Source organism: Primulina tabacum, chromosome 9 (genome assembly GCF_025594145.1).
Source record: "Primulina tabacum isolate GXHZ01 chromosome 9, ASM2559414v2, whole genome shotgun sequence".
Lineage (NCBI taxonomy): Eukaryota > Viridiplantae > Streptophyta > Magnoliopsida > Lamiales > Gesneriaceae > Primulina > Primulina tabacum.
This window is the reverse complement of record NC_134558.1, coordinates 19,066,587-19,080,090: the sequence shown is the minus strand read 5'-3', so window position 1 is coordinate 19,080,090 and position 13,504 is coordinate 19,066,587. Positions and strand designations below refer to the sequence as shown.

Here is a 13,504-nt window from a genome sequence, read left to right as displayed (position 1 = left end):
CGTTCTGCGGAAAATCATTTTTCTTGTAGTGCACTCACGGTTCCTTATTCTGTTAAATTCCTATGGTTCCATCTTTATTCTACCCATGCTTGCAGTGTTTTGGGGATGATTAGGACTCTTTAAACTTGTGTTAAACATACCCCTAACCCTTCCTAATCATGGCAGCATCTTAGATACATGAATTTCATGAATTTGGTAAACAAAACTCAAGTTTAGAACCCATGTGCATGCAATTTCGAAAATAATCATCATGGTTCTTAATTTTTCATTCAAAATATGCAATCATTCATAATATGGTGTGATGATGAGTAAAAGGAGAATATGGCGTGCCTTTGCATTTTAAACGCACGATTTCTCGTTGACGATTGCAAAGAACGACGACGAACGACTTTGGCTTGATTTTCCTTGCAATATTTGAAAACTTTCTTCCTTGAAATCCTTGTGTGTGTGTCGTGTATTGTGTTGAGAGAATTCAGAAAGTAGGCGTGAAGATGTGTGGGCTTTGGGGAGGGTTTTAAGTATAATATATACTAATTAAACACTAACAAGGCTTTAGGCCTATTAAGCCAATAATTTAGGCCCATTAGTCTTAATTAGGATTTAACTAAAATATTAAAATAGTTTTGGTTAAAATAAGTTTGTGAATTTAATAATCGGGTTACCAAAAAGTTCGTATTTTTGTTGAAAAACCAATACCGATAAAATTTACATCCCGACGTATAAAATCACCTCAAAACCACATATTTTCAAAAATAATAAAAAGCATCACCCTTATTTTAAATAATTAAAAACAATTGTTTAATAAAAATATTTTCTATTTTTCAGCTCTCGGTCTCCGTTCCTCGATCGCAACTCGAATAACCTTTTTAAAATACATTTTAATGCAACAATACAGAAAAATATAATTTAAACATGCAAAAATATGCATAACATAATTAATTCATGCAATTAAAACATTTAATTAAAATACAAAAGAATTTAATAATTGCATGCATGTGGTTTGCGTGGACCTTTAAATTTTCGGGGCGTTACAATCTTCCCTCCTTAAATTGAATTTCGTCCTCGAAATTCGCTTATCCTTATTAACCCAAAGTTTAGATTCAGTTCTAATATCCCAAAAATACACGCTTCCGCTGCGCTATTCTGATCAAACTTAAATTCTAGAAGGTCCTAACCGTGAAAGCAAATAGTACATATACAAGCACATACATTTAAAAAAAATATTAAAATACATCCGACTGAAAAATCGTTAGCATACACATTTTCATAGCTCATTTAAAATACTGAACATTATATATCATTTCCTCATAATTTATCATAACTCATTTTCGGTTAAGTTTGATAATTGAAAGTGATTATCATTTATCTTTTATCATCTGTTTGATTGATCAATCTATAAACCATGGTACTTGGCGGCGGGTAGGGATGTAAATGAACCAAATCGTTTGTGAGCTATTCGAAGCTCGATTCGATAAAAACTCGTTTGAGCTCGTTAAGATAAAAGAACCAAGTTTAAGCTCTACAATGTTCGGCTCGTTAGCTTGTGAACATGTTTGTTACTAAATTCATAAGTAATATCTTAGATGAAAAATAATAATTTTGATATTTAATTTATTGATTTAACACATTAATTATGAAATATATAGAAAAATCTATTAAATTTATTTATTATAATAAATTGATAAATTTTAATAAAAATATTATAATTTTTTCTAAATGTATAATTAATTTTTAATGAATTTAATGAATATTTAAATGTACAGTTCATATTTATTAAGCTCGTTTAGGTTCGATAAAAGCTTGAATAAGCTCGTGAGCCATGAATATATTTGTTAAATAAAGCTCGAGCTCGGCTCGATTATAAACAAACCAAGCTCAAACATTCAAGAGTTCGGCTCGGCTCGACTCGATTACATCCCTAGCGACGGGGCATCAGCAACTTTCGTCACTAGGTCATGGCCTAAAATAAAGTAACTTTGCCGCTCCTTTTTACGACAGATCCTCACATATCTTCTGTGTCACAGTCAAATCTCATCCTTCAAAATATTTTCTTTTCCTTCTGTTTATATGATAAATACTGTTTCATCGAAAATTCTAAAATAAGCCCGCCTAGACATTTTAAAGCATAATTAAAACATTTTTGCATCATAAACATTTTCCTACATCGAAAATACATTATAAAATCATAAACTTTACTTACAACTCAAAAATATTTTTTTCGGGTTATCGAATTTGTTCGGAACATTGAAAAAACCTCGAAACTTTAAATTCCTCGATTTTATACTTTCGACCTCTACCCTAGTCCTTTCTAATTCGTCCCGTAAATTTATTTACAACCTATAACGCGACTCAACTTGTTGTACCAGTCCACAACTCGACGACGAACAACTTCGACCAAGCCTCCCGTGCAGCTCTTATCCAGCCCCAACCCTTGACCCAAAGGTGAGCTCCAAAAAAAGGCCAAGTCGCGCACTCCACTCGGTGACAACACGCGTGCAGTCGTTGTGGCCTGCCTCCCGGCCCTTTGGCTCGACTTCCAAACCGTTAAGACCTTGTAAAACCATACATCTAACATCAAGACATCCCTCCCAAGCATCCCCTATGGAAGCAACATTCTTTTGCATCAATAATCGCCCAAAATATTTATTAAGACGTCGATACGATATATATTGTGTTACAACTTTATAAAACCAAAACCATAGATTTTATTCATGAAACAAAACATTAAGCATGCATAATGTGGTTTGAATAATGCAAAAAGAAGGGTTTAGAACGTGTCTTTGCATTTCAAACGCTCGAAATACGAATATTGGTGCGGTGGAGCGTCGGTGACAAACTGATGACAATTTCTACCCTTTTTTCTCAACAAAACCCACCGGAAAACCCACCTTAAGATGCAACTTAAGATGCAAGGGAGTCAAGTGATCATTGCTGGAAGGAAGAACAGGAAAGAACAAGGAGGAACGATGGGGAAAAAAAATCTAAACTCCCTTGACAAGAAAAGGGTTGGCCGCTGCACTTTTACGTGAATTGTGTGTGTGCGTGTAGGTGTGTGTGTTTAGGTTTTAGGGTTTAATTATTTTTGCAAAAAGGCTTTCTAAACACTTAGTTAATGAACTTAATTAATAATAGTTTTTAATTGATTAATTAAGTTCATTAAGATAAATAAAATCATTAGACTTCAAATTAAAAGATTTAGAAACACCTATTACCAAAAATCTCATATAAATAACATAAATTCTTTGCTCCCACTAATTAATTTACTTTTGACCCTAAAAATACTAAAATTTCTAAATTATTTAAAATAAATATTTTTTAATTAAAAATAAAATTTTAATTTTTAAATCTTTAACGTCTCAATCATCTTCGGTCTTCTATCCTCGGCCAACCACCGAACTTCGTTTGAAAATCTTTAAATTATGAAATCAAAAAAATTACACAATTAATCATTTATTCAATCAAAATATATATCATTTATGCATCCAAAATCATTTAATTAAATTAATTTAGCAATTTAAAAAAAATTTCATGCATACTGTATGGCTCCGTTTGGTACGTGTGATAGGATAAGTAAATGATTAATAATTAGAGTGATTAAAAAATGAGATATATGGATTAATATTATGGTAGGATAAATAACATGGTGTTTGGTATGATTTTAAAATGATGGATTAATTTTGTAAATTTTATTGTAATGATCAAAATGACCCAAATGCTAATTAAATATATATTTTTAAAATAATTGGATAGATAATTAAATATTTATAATTATAATTTACATTTATTAAAATTAATTTAAATATATTTATTAGAAATAAATTTGTAAATATGCATTTACTTTAATAATTAAAATAACAATAATATTTTGAATGTTAATGTTAAATAAAGTTTTAGTAATAATTACAATATTATTGTTTTTTCTTAAAATAATTATAAATATTCTTAAAATAATTTGATAGATAATTAAATATTTATAATTATAATTTATATTTATTAAAATTAATTTAAATCATTAAAAAAATAAATTAGAATTATAAAAAATATTTATTTTTATAAAAAAATTAATTAACAAGATTACAAGTTTATAAAAATTTAATTTAAGATAGATTTGCATTACAATTTATTTTCTTTAAAATGATTGAAAATAATAAAAATATATGAAATTAATTTATAAAAAAATATAATAAAAATTTAAATATTATTTTAATTATTAAATTTTCTCTAATTTTAATTTTTATATTATATTGAAGAAAACAATTCAAGGGTATTATGGTCAATATACAATCTTATCATGATTACTATTCAAAAAATATTAATTATCATACCCTTTGAGGAGGGATATTTAATCACACAAATAACATGAATAGTGTGGGCTTTCAATCATAATCAAGGGCTAAATAATCATTCATTTATCATGGCTACCAAACATTTATATGTAATCAGATTTTTTGACGTTACACTGTTGCACTGTTGCTACCACGGAAGGGTGGAATCACTGGGCTGTTGAGCCATAACTAGGGCCCATGTTTTAAGGGGATCGTTTATGACTCTCGAGTGAAGTAAGTCTAAAAGTTTTTATATAGCCCAGTACAAAATTTATTGGGCTTGAGCAAGTGTAGATTGCCCGGCCCAATTCGTACTGTTAAATTCTGTCCCCATTCTTCCTTCCTGCCATTATTTGGCGAGCTGACGCTAACTCGTTCTTCTCTCTCGCGATAACTTTGACGCTGGTAATTTTCTCATATTCGCGCGCGCGCGCTCTCTTACACCCATGATTTTCGGGGCGGATGATGTTCTCGTTGTGTCTGTATGTCACGTGCATTACATGTTTGATGGTATTCCTGAAAGAGCTTTTTACTGATTTATGCCGCTTTCTCAAATTTGAGCCGAAATTTGATGAAAAAGAGTTGTTTATTAGTATTTTGTGTCGGAAACTAATAGCGAGTGAATTCCATGTGGCAAGATGTTATTTGCTTCTTTGACTATGTTTCTTGTTGATCATTTAGCTTAGTTTTAAGATTCATGTGTTTTGGAGTAGTGTGGGTGTTATACGGGTCGTTGGGGTTCTGTTTTTTTGCTCCCTAAATTATTATGTATTTTGGATTAGGATATCGACTCTTACACGGGTTCATCTATTTTTGGCCTAATAGTGAAGTGATAATGGGAGACAAGAAGAAGAAGGCCACTATGTTGGTGAGGCTGGTTTCGGCTGCTGGGAGTGGATTCTTCTACGTGGTGAAGAAGACCAAGAGGCTCCACACCAGCAACATCAAACTTGAGTTTCGAAAGTACGATCCTCGAGTGAATCGTCATGTTCTGTTCACCGAGGCGAAGATGAAGTGAGTGATCTCGAAGGTGGCGAGTCAGACGTGTCACGGATCCTGTCTATGCTATTGTTCTGCCTCAATGAACACTATATTTTTTTTGTTGCTCGGATAAACAGGTTTGTTATGATGACTAGAATCTTAGTTTTGGAGTTTAGATGCTGTCAGATTTTGTCATCGACAATCCTTTCAACGGAAACATTATCGTTTGAATATATTTCTCAGTATTTGACGGAACTATAATATCATAAGCTTATAGAGAATATCATACTAATCAATCTCCTGTTTCATACAAGATTAATTGTTTGATACAAGCCATAGAAAATTTCATACAAGACTACAAAAGATCATAGTATCCTATCTCATGCTTCATTTTTTGGTGATTGTTTGATATAAGTTTATGGAATATTGTAACTAATAAACTAAACCATGTATGTTACATCGTGCGAATAAAAATGTATCACACATGAAATACATTATACTCCTGTATGCACCCAACACATAAGGAAAGAACTGGTACCAAGAAAAGAAAAATACTTTAGTTTATGCACGAATTTACACTACTACGCTTCCAAAACTATGTGCGAGGTTTGCAAGAAACAAAAAGGGTCCTCATCTTTGTTTTGTTACATGATGTTTGTTGTTCTTTCTCACCCATACTGTGGAGCGAGTCCTTTTGACTCGATCTACAAAAAGACGATGCCTGCAACAAAAAATAAACAAGCGTTAACACAAAAACAGATCTCTGGTAGACTGGCACCCATGTCAAATCCAAATCCATTAGAAAACAGGTGATGGCAAGATAAAACACCCTCCAAAAGTCGAGAAGAGAACTAGAGTAGAAACAAGTACTGCAACTTAATTTTCTGCTATACTTGGTCATATTCTCTGATACATATGTGCTAAATATCCAGCGTGTCTCACATGTTAACATTCACCAATCACCACCACATCTCATGATGGAACACGCCACATACATCCATCATTAGAAGAATAACACTAAATGCAGAATAAATTTGTAAGTGAAAATCATTAGTAAAGTGACAAGTCGGATTCTCTGGTCAATTCCAATCCAAGTTATGTATTTACCGCAAGAGAAAGATTATACTGGCAAATTCAGCAATAACAGAAGAGACAAACCTTTCATATTCCAGCTTCTGTTTAACTATTCCATTCAGTAATAACTCTGAACTGTAAACAGCGCCACCTGCACATAAATGGCTACTAAGTGGTCATCTTTACATTACATTCAGAAGCGATGATTCTTTGAAGGTACGAGTTTCAACCTTTCTCGAGAAAAGCCACACAGAGGTCATAGTCTTCTTCACAAGATATAATCAAAAGATCGTCCGGAAGTTTTTCATCTTTCAATGCTGATCTTCCAAGTCTCTCCACCGCCTGTTAGAAATGCACCAAGTATCATAATCCATTCTAAAATGGTTCCATGTAGAGCACTCTCACCCTTTGTCGTTGCATTTATCAGAGAAGTCACACGTAATAGAAGGTGCATAAAACCTTATACACTGAACTAAAACGCACAGAGCAAATAGTTTTTAATGTGTTGCCGTGGCAATGAATACGACAGAAATTCAATCCTTACACATTCATGCAGTAATCAACGAGTGTCCATTTATATAATAGGAGAGATGCTAAATTATGAGATCTAAAAATCAAGAGGGCAAAGAGGAGATTGGAAAATAATTCGAGAGCTTAAAATCATATACTTAGGCAATAGTTTTAAGATCCAGTGAGCTACGAGTACAATTTAACAACCCACCAGTAGTCAAGGAAATTGATTGCTCCGTTTCTAGCACCTTGGAGTGATACACACCCCCAGATTTTGCAAAGAAGTGAACAGGGCTAAGTTAACTAATGCTAACTACGCACAGGAAGTGAGGAACATAAAACACTCATAATGAAACAACTAAGCTAAAAATATCAGCAAAAAAAATTTCAAGAATGATCACATACCAAACCATGAACTGCCTTGACCAAGTTTGTTATAATGTCTTTGCCGGGCTTTGTATTTGGGGTGACAAAAACTTTTTGACCCTGCAACCAAGATCATTTTTAGTACAGCATGGTTAGAGCATATCATTTTATGCGACAATCAGATACATACCTGTAGAAGGGAATGCTGACTAGCTCTTGACAGAGAAACAGGCATACTGAAGCCAAATTCTTTTTCTCTTCTTGGATCTCTGAGAATGTAATTTTTCTCATTAACAAAACAGCCAGCTTGTCCACAGCTTTCAAGCCATAAGTGTGTCACTACTGATTTTCCAAAAGCAATTGCTTCAAGCATATTTCTGGTGCGGACAAATTCATCAGCTACAAAATGTGTAGCATCTGACATGGAAGAAGCATCAGAAGCTCCCAGCCTAGCCAAAACCTGTGACAGAGAAATGTAACCAAATAACTAAAAGATCTACACCAACTTGCACAAATTGAAGGATCCAATAGCAATTTACTAAATACCTTTTTCTGCTGTTTGACAACATCCACATCTAGGTGTTGGCTAAACAAGACTCTGATATTTGCGGTATCTTTCCTCTTTCTCAAGTCTTTCATTTCACTAAATGGTACTGACGTGTCAGTCATTAAGCTATTAATTTCTTTTATAAAAGACAGTTTAGACAGGTTCTTCCTGCAAGACTGCTTGTGATACTCATCCCCCATACAGATGGGAGATACATTGTTTATTTGTGTCGCACAAGTAGCAGGTGTAGTACAAGTTGACATGGGTGTTTCCAATCTTTCACTTGGAGATGCATCTCGACTGTCAACAATTTCTGCACCTTCAGAAGATTTTGAGGTCTTTGCATCACTCATCCCATCACATTGCTTAGATGTGCAGGGATCAACTGTGTCATGTAAACTTGCTGTCACCTTCCCATGATCAGAACCTCTATGATCAACATTATTCCTTGTACTTCCATTGTCTCTTGATCTTTTTAAACTTGCATTACATTGTGCATCATTTTCTTCCTCGCCTAAGAATGCCTTTTGTCGAGTTATTTTTCGATCTGGAAACTCTAGAGAAGATCTTTTTGGTTCTGACGAACTTGGGATACCAACACATTTTTTATTTGATTCCTTAACCATAATTGATCTCGCCTTTCTAAAATTCTTGAAGGTACCCATTTCTGCATTTTCATCATCGGCAGCTATTCTACTTTTTCTGAGTACACGAGCACTTATCAGATCATTTATCTCCTCCCTCGCACGAAATACATTTCCTGGAGCCTTTGAGCCATCCAATTTTCTGCCTCTCCTAGTTCGATGAGCCACTGGTACAGAAGGATCCGTTAACTCCACATTCTGATATGGATCACTCTCTTGAATGTTACTCCTTTTCTTAGCTCCTCCTACCTTCTGCTCTTTCATTCTAGGATGTATGGTGCTCAGGCATTCCTTGCCGTATAAGACAAAATCGTCATTGACATCTGCAAGCCTCCTTTGTTCTGCCCTCCTCAGCTCTGCATCACACCGCTTCCTAGTGTTTTTAGTTTGTTTTGCTAATGAAAGAGTAGAGCCATTACTCATGTTGCTGCTGGTCCTCATCACACTTTTGGCTTGTCTAGTGACAACGCCAACACTAAACTGATTTTCTGCAGATGCCTTTGTAATTGGACCAATGCCTTCATCAGGAACATCACTATTAGTGTTCACTGAATGCAGCTCAATACAGAGAGTTCCTAACACTTCCGCAGCTATTTGAGTATCATGGCCTATATTTTTCAGGTCTGAAATATCCCTGCTACCATCATTATCAGTCAACTTGTGCCCAGATGCCAAGTTTGACTGATTATCCAAATCCTTCTTAAGATTCTTGTGCAACACCTCATCTCTGCAATGAAATGATTTTCCCTTTGCTCTTTTCCTTTGATGCAACATCGCCCCTGAATCTGTGTAGGCTGGGTCTCCTAACTTCTTATCGTAAGCTTGATTCTTTTCAATTCCATGATCTCCACCAGTCTTGATTTTTATAAGGTCAGCAGAGCCAGATTTCCAAGTTTCCAAATAGGTCCCCTCCTGTGGATTTCCGTTGTCAAAGAAGAGTTCCTTTTTCTTCTGGAAAAATCTCCCCCACCTTCATCTTCGCGGTTATCATCCCATTCATAATCTCTGCATTCTACAACAGTACTTTTGAGAACAGAGTTTTTTGCCAAATCTAGAGAACCTTTTACTCTGTTGATTACCTTTGGTTTTTCTGCCATGTGAATTCTGTAGCCTCTGCTTTGATCATGCGCCATGACATTAAGTTCGAGAAACCTGTCCACGACCTCAAGTGCATTGGCTTGTGATAAATCTCCAGGTTCCTCAGAGTTGACATAGGCTTAAACCAGCCAAGTGATTTTCAGATGCATTTAACTCAGGCATGTTAAGATTGTCATCTGTCTGGTTAATGTCAGCCTCTGACTGACAAACTTCAACAACTCTATCCTCTGTAAAAAGTTTCCTCATAATATTACTACCCTTGCGAATTGGACCTCTTAGTTTTTTACTGCTTTCATCATTCTCATTCCAACTGCATTCCTCATTGTTCTTCCTGCCAAAATTAAAAAAATCTCCGCTATGAAATGTAACTTCTTGCTCACACCTCCGCTGTTCCAAAGAAGATTTTTCACTACGTAAGGAACACGGAATTACTACTGGCTCCTCGGGCAAGAGCGGCCAAACCTGAGGCTCTAACTGACGAAGCACGAATTGAGGTAAAATCTCTGCAAAAAGATCCTGAAACAAGATGTTATTGTAATAAAAGGGAAACAACAGCTTCCTATTCGCACATATCGTAAAGTCTCAACCGAATGCTTTAACCCAAGAAAAAGTGGCATATGCTTTAGGTCTATGACAATTAGAAGAATTAACTGAATGCAAAGAACAAAGCAATGAGGACAAGGCAGACAATATCTTGCCCATAATTCATTCAGCTGAATTTCCCTGATGGTGAAGGTAAAAAGGACTGAAATACAAATTAAAGATATCAAAGCAAATATTTTGTGACAAGGGATAAAGGATTAAAAATCCAATTAAACAATATGAAGACAGATATTTTGTGAATGTGGCAAGCTCACTGTACAAGTATATAAAGCAACACAGATTTTCTACTTTCCATGTGTTTATTTAAATAAATAGTGGATTAAGTTACAAGAATAAACTTGCACAATTATCGAGCATATCCATTTATATTGACTTCTTTGGGTTTGTTTGAAAATATGTCTTACATAAATAAGCAATAATACACAAGAAGTTGGAAGACAAATCGTTGTAAGCTCAAAAATGAACTGAAGATATGAAATACATCGAGCAATGAAGGGGGAAAAATAATTTTGTGATTTTTGCACAGGAAATTTCATAGCATAAAGTAACTTTTTTATACAAAGGGCAGAAAGTGGTTTCAATACAGGCCCTGACAAATAAACAGTACAGGCAAAATAAGATGATGAAACGACATGAAAAAATTAACACTACATATTAAATACTAGGGAACTGAGACCAAAATATATAAAAATAAATGGAGCAACAATCAAAGTAAAAGTTACCTGAATTATGCTCTTCAGCGGTGAAGTAATGAGATGGTGTTCCACAAACACAGTCACCTTGTTTGCCAGAGCTAGCATCCACCGTCTTCAAATGTGTGGCTAGATCCCTGCCATGGCCCTTCAAGGAATCGTCTGGAGATAATTGCTGGGTATCACACCTGCCCACGGTTTTATTTGTTTTATCATTGTCACTAGCATCAGAAACTTCAATATTGGTTGCAGTAAAGAACTCGGTAGGGATATTAACATAGTAAATATCATCGAACACTTGAGTTTCATTGGATTGATGGAGCAACTGAGTGGGTGCATGGTTAACACAATCAAAGTCATCCAAAACTTGAGTTTCCAAGGCAAGATCCATCAATTGTGTTTCCCTAGCCAGATAACACGGCTGAGTCTCCTCAGTAACATCCACAAACTGAGTCTCCCCAACAAGATCCACTAACTGAGTCTTGAATTCATCTTCCAATAGAAAATTATCATCGACTGGCATTGTACCGGAGGGATAGTGAAAATCGTTAGCTCCATCAACTCTTAAATCACCACCTAATGTCCATGTAACAAAAGAAGGTTAAGTCGGATAAATGCAAACGGCTGGAAGTTTTTCCATAATAGTACCAAGGAAAAAAAGTTGCTCCAAAATAATTTTCCAGAACATAATGTTAAAGATCCAAGTTGCATCTTTGGCTATAGTTTTTCTTATAATGATGGAAACTCACTAGTAAATCAAATTTATACAAAACATATAAATATATTGTATGTATATATACAACATAAACCCTAACTAGGACATTGTGTGTCCTATGCAATCAACCCTCGGTAAGCTCCGGAAATTAGACAAAATCATTTCCTAAGAACCGAATGCACAATCTTTTCTTATGCAAAATCACAAATTTACCGAACATAAATGTAGTTCACAACTCACGCGGCTGGGGGTGGGTGTGCGAGGATAAAAATTGTTATATTTTGGTACATGAGCCCTGTTCACCGTTAGAAAATAACATAAACCTAAATATACGTGAGCCAAGACAGCCATGCATCAATTGGAACTGACTGAAATTACAAACACGAGAAATTGAAAAACTACCAGGAGAATACTGACTGTCAACTTGCTGCGTCTCGAAGTTGCTCAAACATTTATCCAAATTATTCTTTGTTGAATTGATGTGATTGCCATTTTCTACACCTCCTAAAGTACCCATTTCACGCGAAAACAAGAGCAGACCCGATCTTTCAAACAAAAAATTATTGAAAAATCTGTAAATGTAAAAGAGATTAGTGCACCGAGAGTGCGGTGAAGACAGAAGATTTACCGATTCAACTCCTGGGATTCTCCGAAAAAGAAGATTCTACGATATAATTGTGAAGGAATAAGAATTGGAGGGAAATTTTAGGGCGAACCGTGAGAACTCGAGGGAACGGCGATCCGTATAAATATGGTCGGGTCGGTTTCGGATTATATTGAAAATTGTTTAGAACTTTTAAAGTTTCCAATCTTGATTTTGATTATAACAAAACTTGTTAATTATGTTACTAATAATCTAGCTTAGTGTGCAGCAGCTAGGATCACTTACGACATGTTTACATCGCAAGCTGAAGACCTAACTGGATCGCACAAACTGAATCAGTCTAACTCTTACGTCAATTGAGCAGTCCAACAGATTCTCCAGTTGATAGGTGGTTCAGCTGGAGAACCTCAGAAGCCTGGCCAGCCGAAGAAGTGTTCAACTGATGAAGAAACACAGCTGATCAGTTCAACTGAACAAGAGCTGAAGATCAGTTCAGCTGACCAGTTTGAAGCATCAATCAGAATCTTTCAGTTATGGATGAAGACAAACTCTTTCGGTGGAGTCTAGCTGTACGTGAAGGTACAAAAAGATTGTCCAGTCAAAGGACAATAATGGACGTTGCATCAGAGCATTAAGACAAAACGTTTCAGAATGGCAGTCGAAAAGTCGAGATACAAAGTCCAAGAAACGAATTCAAGATGTGTTGGGTGCAATAATTGTCCCTGCTTGGTAGACCGATCGAACCGTGGTGCTTGAGCTGATGTGTGGTTTAAAATATTTGAGTTGCACCATTACTACTAGCTATAACTTTTGGTAAAGCGGCAAGCGCTCGGTCCTACAATTGGTATCAGAGCCAAGGTCACGGGTTCGATTCTCATTGATTGCAAGGAGTGCAATTATTGGGAGGGAGATTGTTGGGTTCAATAATTGTCCCTGCTTGGTAGAGCGATCGAACCGTGGTGCTTGAGCTACTGTGCGGTTTAAAATATTTGAGTTGCACCATTACTACTAGCTATAGTTTTTGGTAAAGCGGCAAGCGTTCGGTCCTACAAAATGCAACGGACACAACAAATGAGTCTCACTGTACGTTCAGTTTTCCCGCCTATATAAAGAAAAGATCAGTGAAGACTCAATAAGAAGAAGAGTGAGCAAAAAGAAGCTTTTAAGCATATACGAGAGAAAAGAAAGGACACGCTCATTGCACATCAGCTTTCAGAAGCAATCAGGCCAGAGGGAACTCTTCACAGTTATATCAGCTTAGATTAGAAGCTTATTTCCCTCAGTGTGTGAGAGCATCCTCGTTCAGTTCTCACACACAAACACTCTCAACCACTCAAATACAGTG

At 35.5% G+C, this 13,504-nt stretch overlaps 3 protein-coding genes across 7 annotated transcripts; 1 reads left to right on the top strand and 2 right to left on the bottom strand.

Annotated features, from left to right (window-relative positions):
* Nucleotides 1-4,616: 4,616 nt before the first annotated feature.
* On the top strand, nt 4,617-5,585 carry LOC142554956 (uncharacterized). The gene is made up of 2 exons (XM_075665567.1): nt 4,617-4,730; nt 5,108-5,585. Exon 2 carries the CDS (start codon nt 5,161-5,163, stop codon nt 5,341-5,343), a length of 183 nt encoding a protein of 60 aa, XP_075521682.1. The 5' UTR covers nt 4,617-4,730; nt 5,108-5,160; the 3' UTR covers nt 5,344-5,585.
* A 103-nt stretch (nt 5,586-5,688) lies between these two features.
* LOC142556968 (uncharacterized) lies at nt 5,689-9,585 on the bottom strand. Its single transcript, XM_075668450.1, has 7 exons — nt 9,527-9,585; nt 7,803-9,417; nt 7,447-7,716; nt 7,296-7,376; nt 6,611-6,722; nt 6,465-6,531; nt 5,689-6,027 (listed from the first exon to the last, which is right to left on the bottom strand). Exons 1-7 carry the CDS (start codon nt 9,583-9,585, stop codon nt 5,937-5,939), a joined length of 2,295 nt encoding a protein of 764 aa, XP_075524565.1. The 3' UTR covers nt 5,689-5,936.
* On the bottom strand, nt 9,533-12,285 carry LOC142554955 (uncharacterized). 5 transcript variants are annotated; one of them, XM_075665563.1, is made up of 4 exons: nt 12,184-12,285; nt 11,958-12,059; nt 10,871-11,416; nt 9,533-10,048 (listed from the first exon to the last, which is right to left on the bottom strand). In XM_075665563.1, the coding sequence occupies exons 3-4, from the start codon at nt 11,361-11,363 to the stop codon at nt 9,648-9,650; spliced, it is 894 nt and encodes a 297-aa protein (XP_075521678.1). In that variant the 5' UTR covers nt 11,364-11,416; nt 11,958-12,059; nt 12,184-12,285; the 3' UTR covers nt 9,533-9,647. The 5 variants fall into 5 exon arrangements, with proteins under 5 accessions (XP_075521678.1, XP_075521676.1, XP_075521679.1 ...); XM_075665564.1 differs by having other exon boundaries at nt 9,678-9,876; nt 10,008-10,061; nt 11,958-12,280; XM_075665566.1 differs by having other exon boundaries at nt 9,740-9,876; nt 10,008-10,048; nt 11,958-12,280.
* Nucleotides 12,286-13,504: the final 1,219 nt, after the last annotated feature.

What these genes read in the sequence shown, in the direction of transcription:
- LOC142554956 (XM_075665567.1), top strand. Translation starts at nt 5,161, where the DNA reads ATGGGAGACAAGAAGAAGAAGGCCACTATGTTGGTGAGGCTGGTTTCG.
- LOC142554955 (XM_075665561.1), bottom strand. Translation starts at nt 12,072, where the DNA reads ATGGGTACTTTAGGAGGTGTAGAAAATGGCAATCACATCAATTCAACA. An exon ending in TGACAGTCAGTATTCTCCTG is followed by an intron (nt 11,417 to 11,957) that starts GTAGTTTTTCAA and finishes CATGGACATTAG; the next exon opens with GTGGTGATTTAAGAGTTGAT. An exon ending in CGCTGAAGAGCATAATTCAG is followed by an intron (nt 10,049 to 10,870) that starts GTAACTTTTACT and finishes ATCTTTTTGCAG; the next exon opens with AGATTTTACCTCAATTCGTG.
- LOC142556968 (XM_075668450.1), bottom strand. Translation starts at nt 9,585, where the DNA reads ATGTCATGGCGCATGATCAAAGCAGAGGCTACAGAATTCACATGGCAG. An exon ending in TCAAGGCAGTTCATGGTTTG is followed by an intron (nt 6,723 to 7,295) that starts GTATGTGATCAT and finishes CATTTCTAACAG; the next exon opens with GCGGTGGAGAGACTTGGAAG. An exon ending in CAGAAGCTGGAATATGAAAG is followed by an intron (nt 6,028 to 6,464) that starts GTTTGTCTCTTC and finishes TTTTTGTTGCAG; the next exon opens with GCATCGTCTTTTTGTAGATC.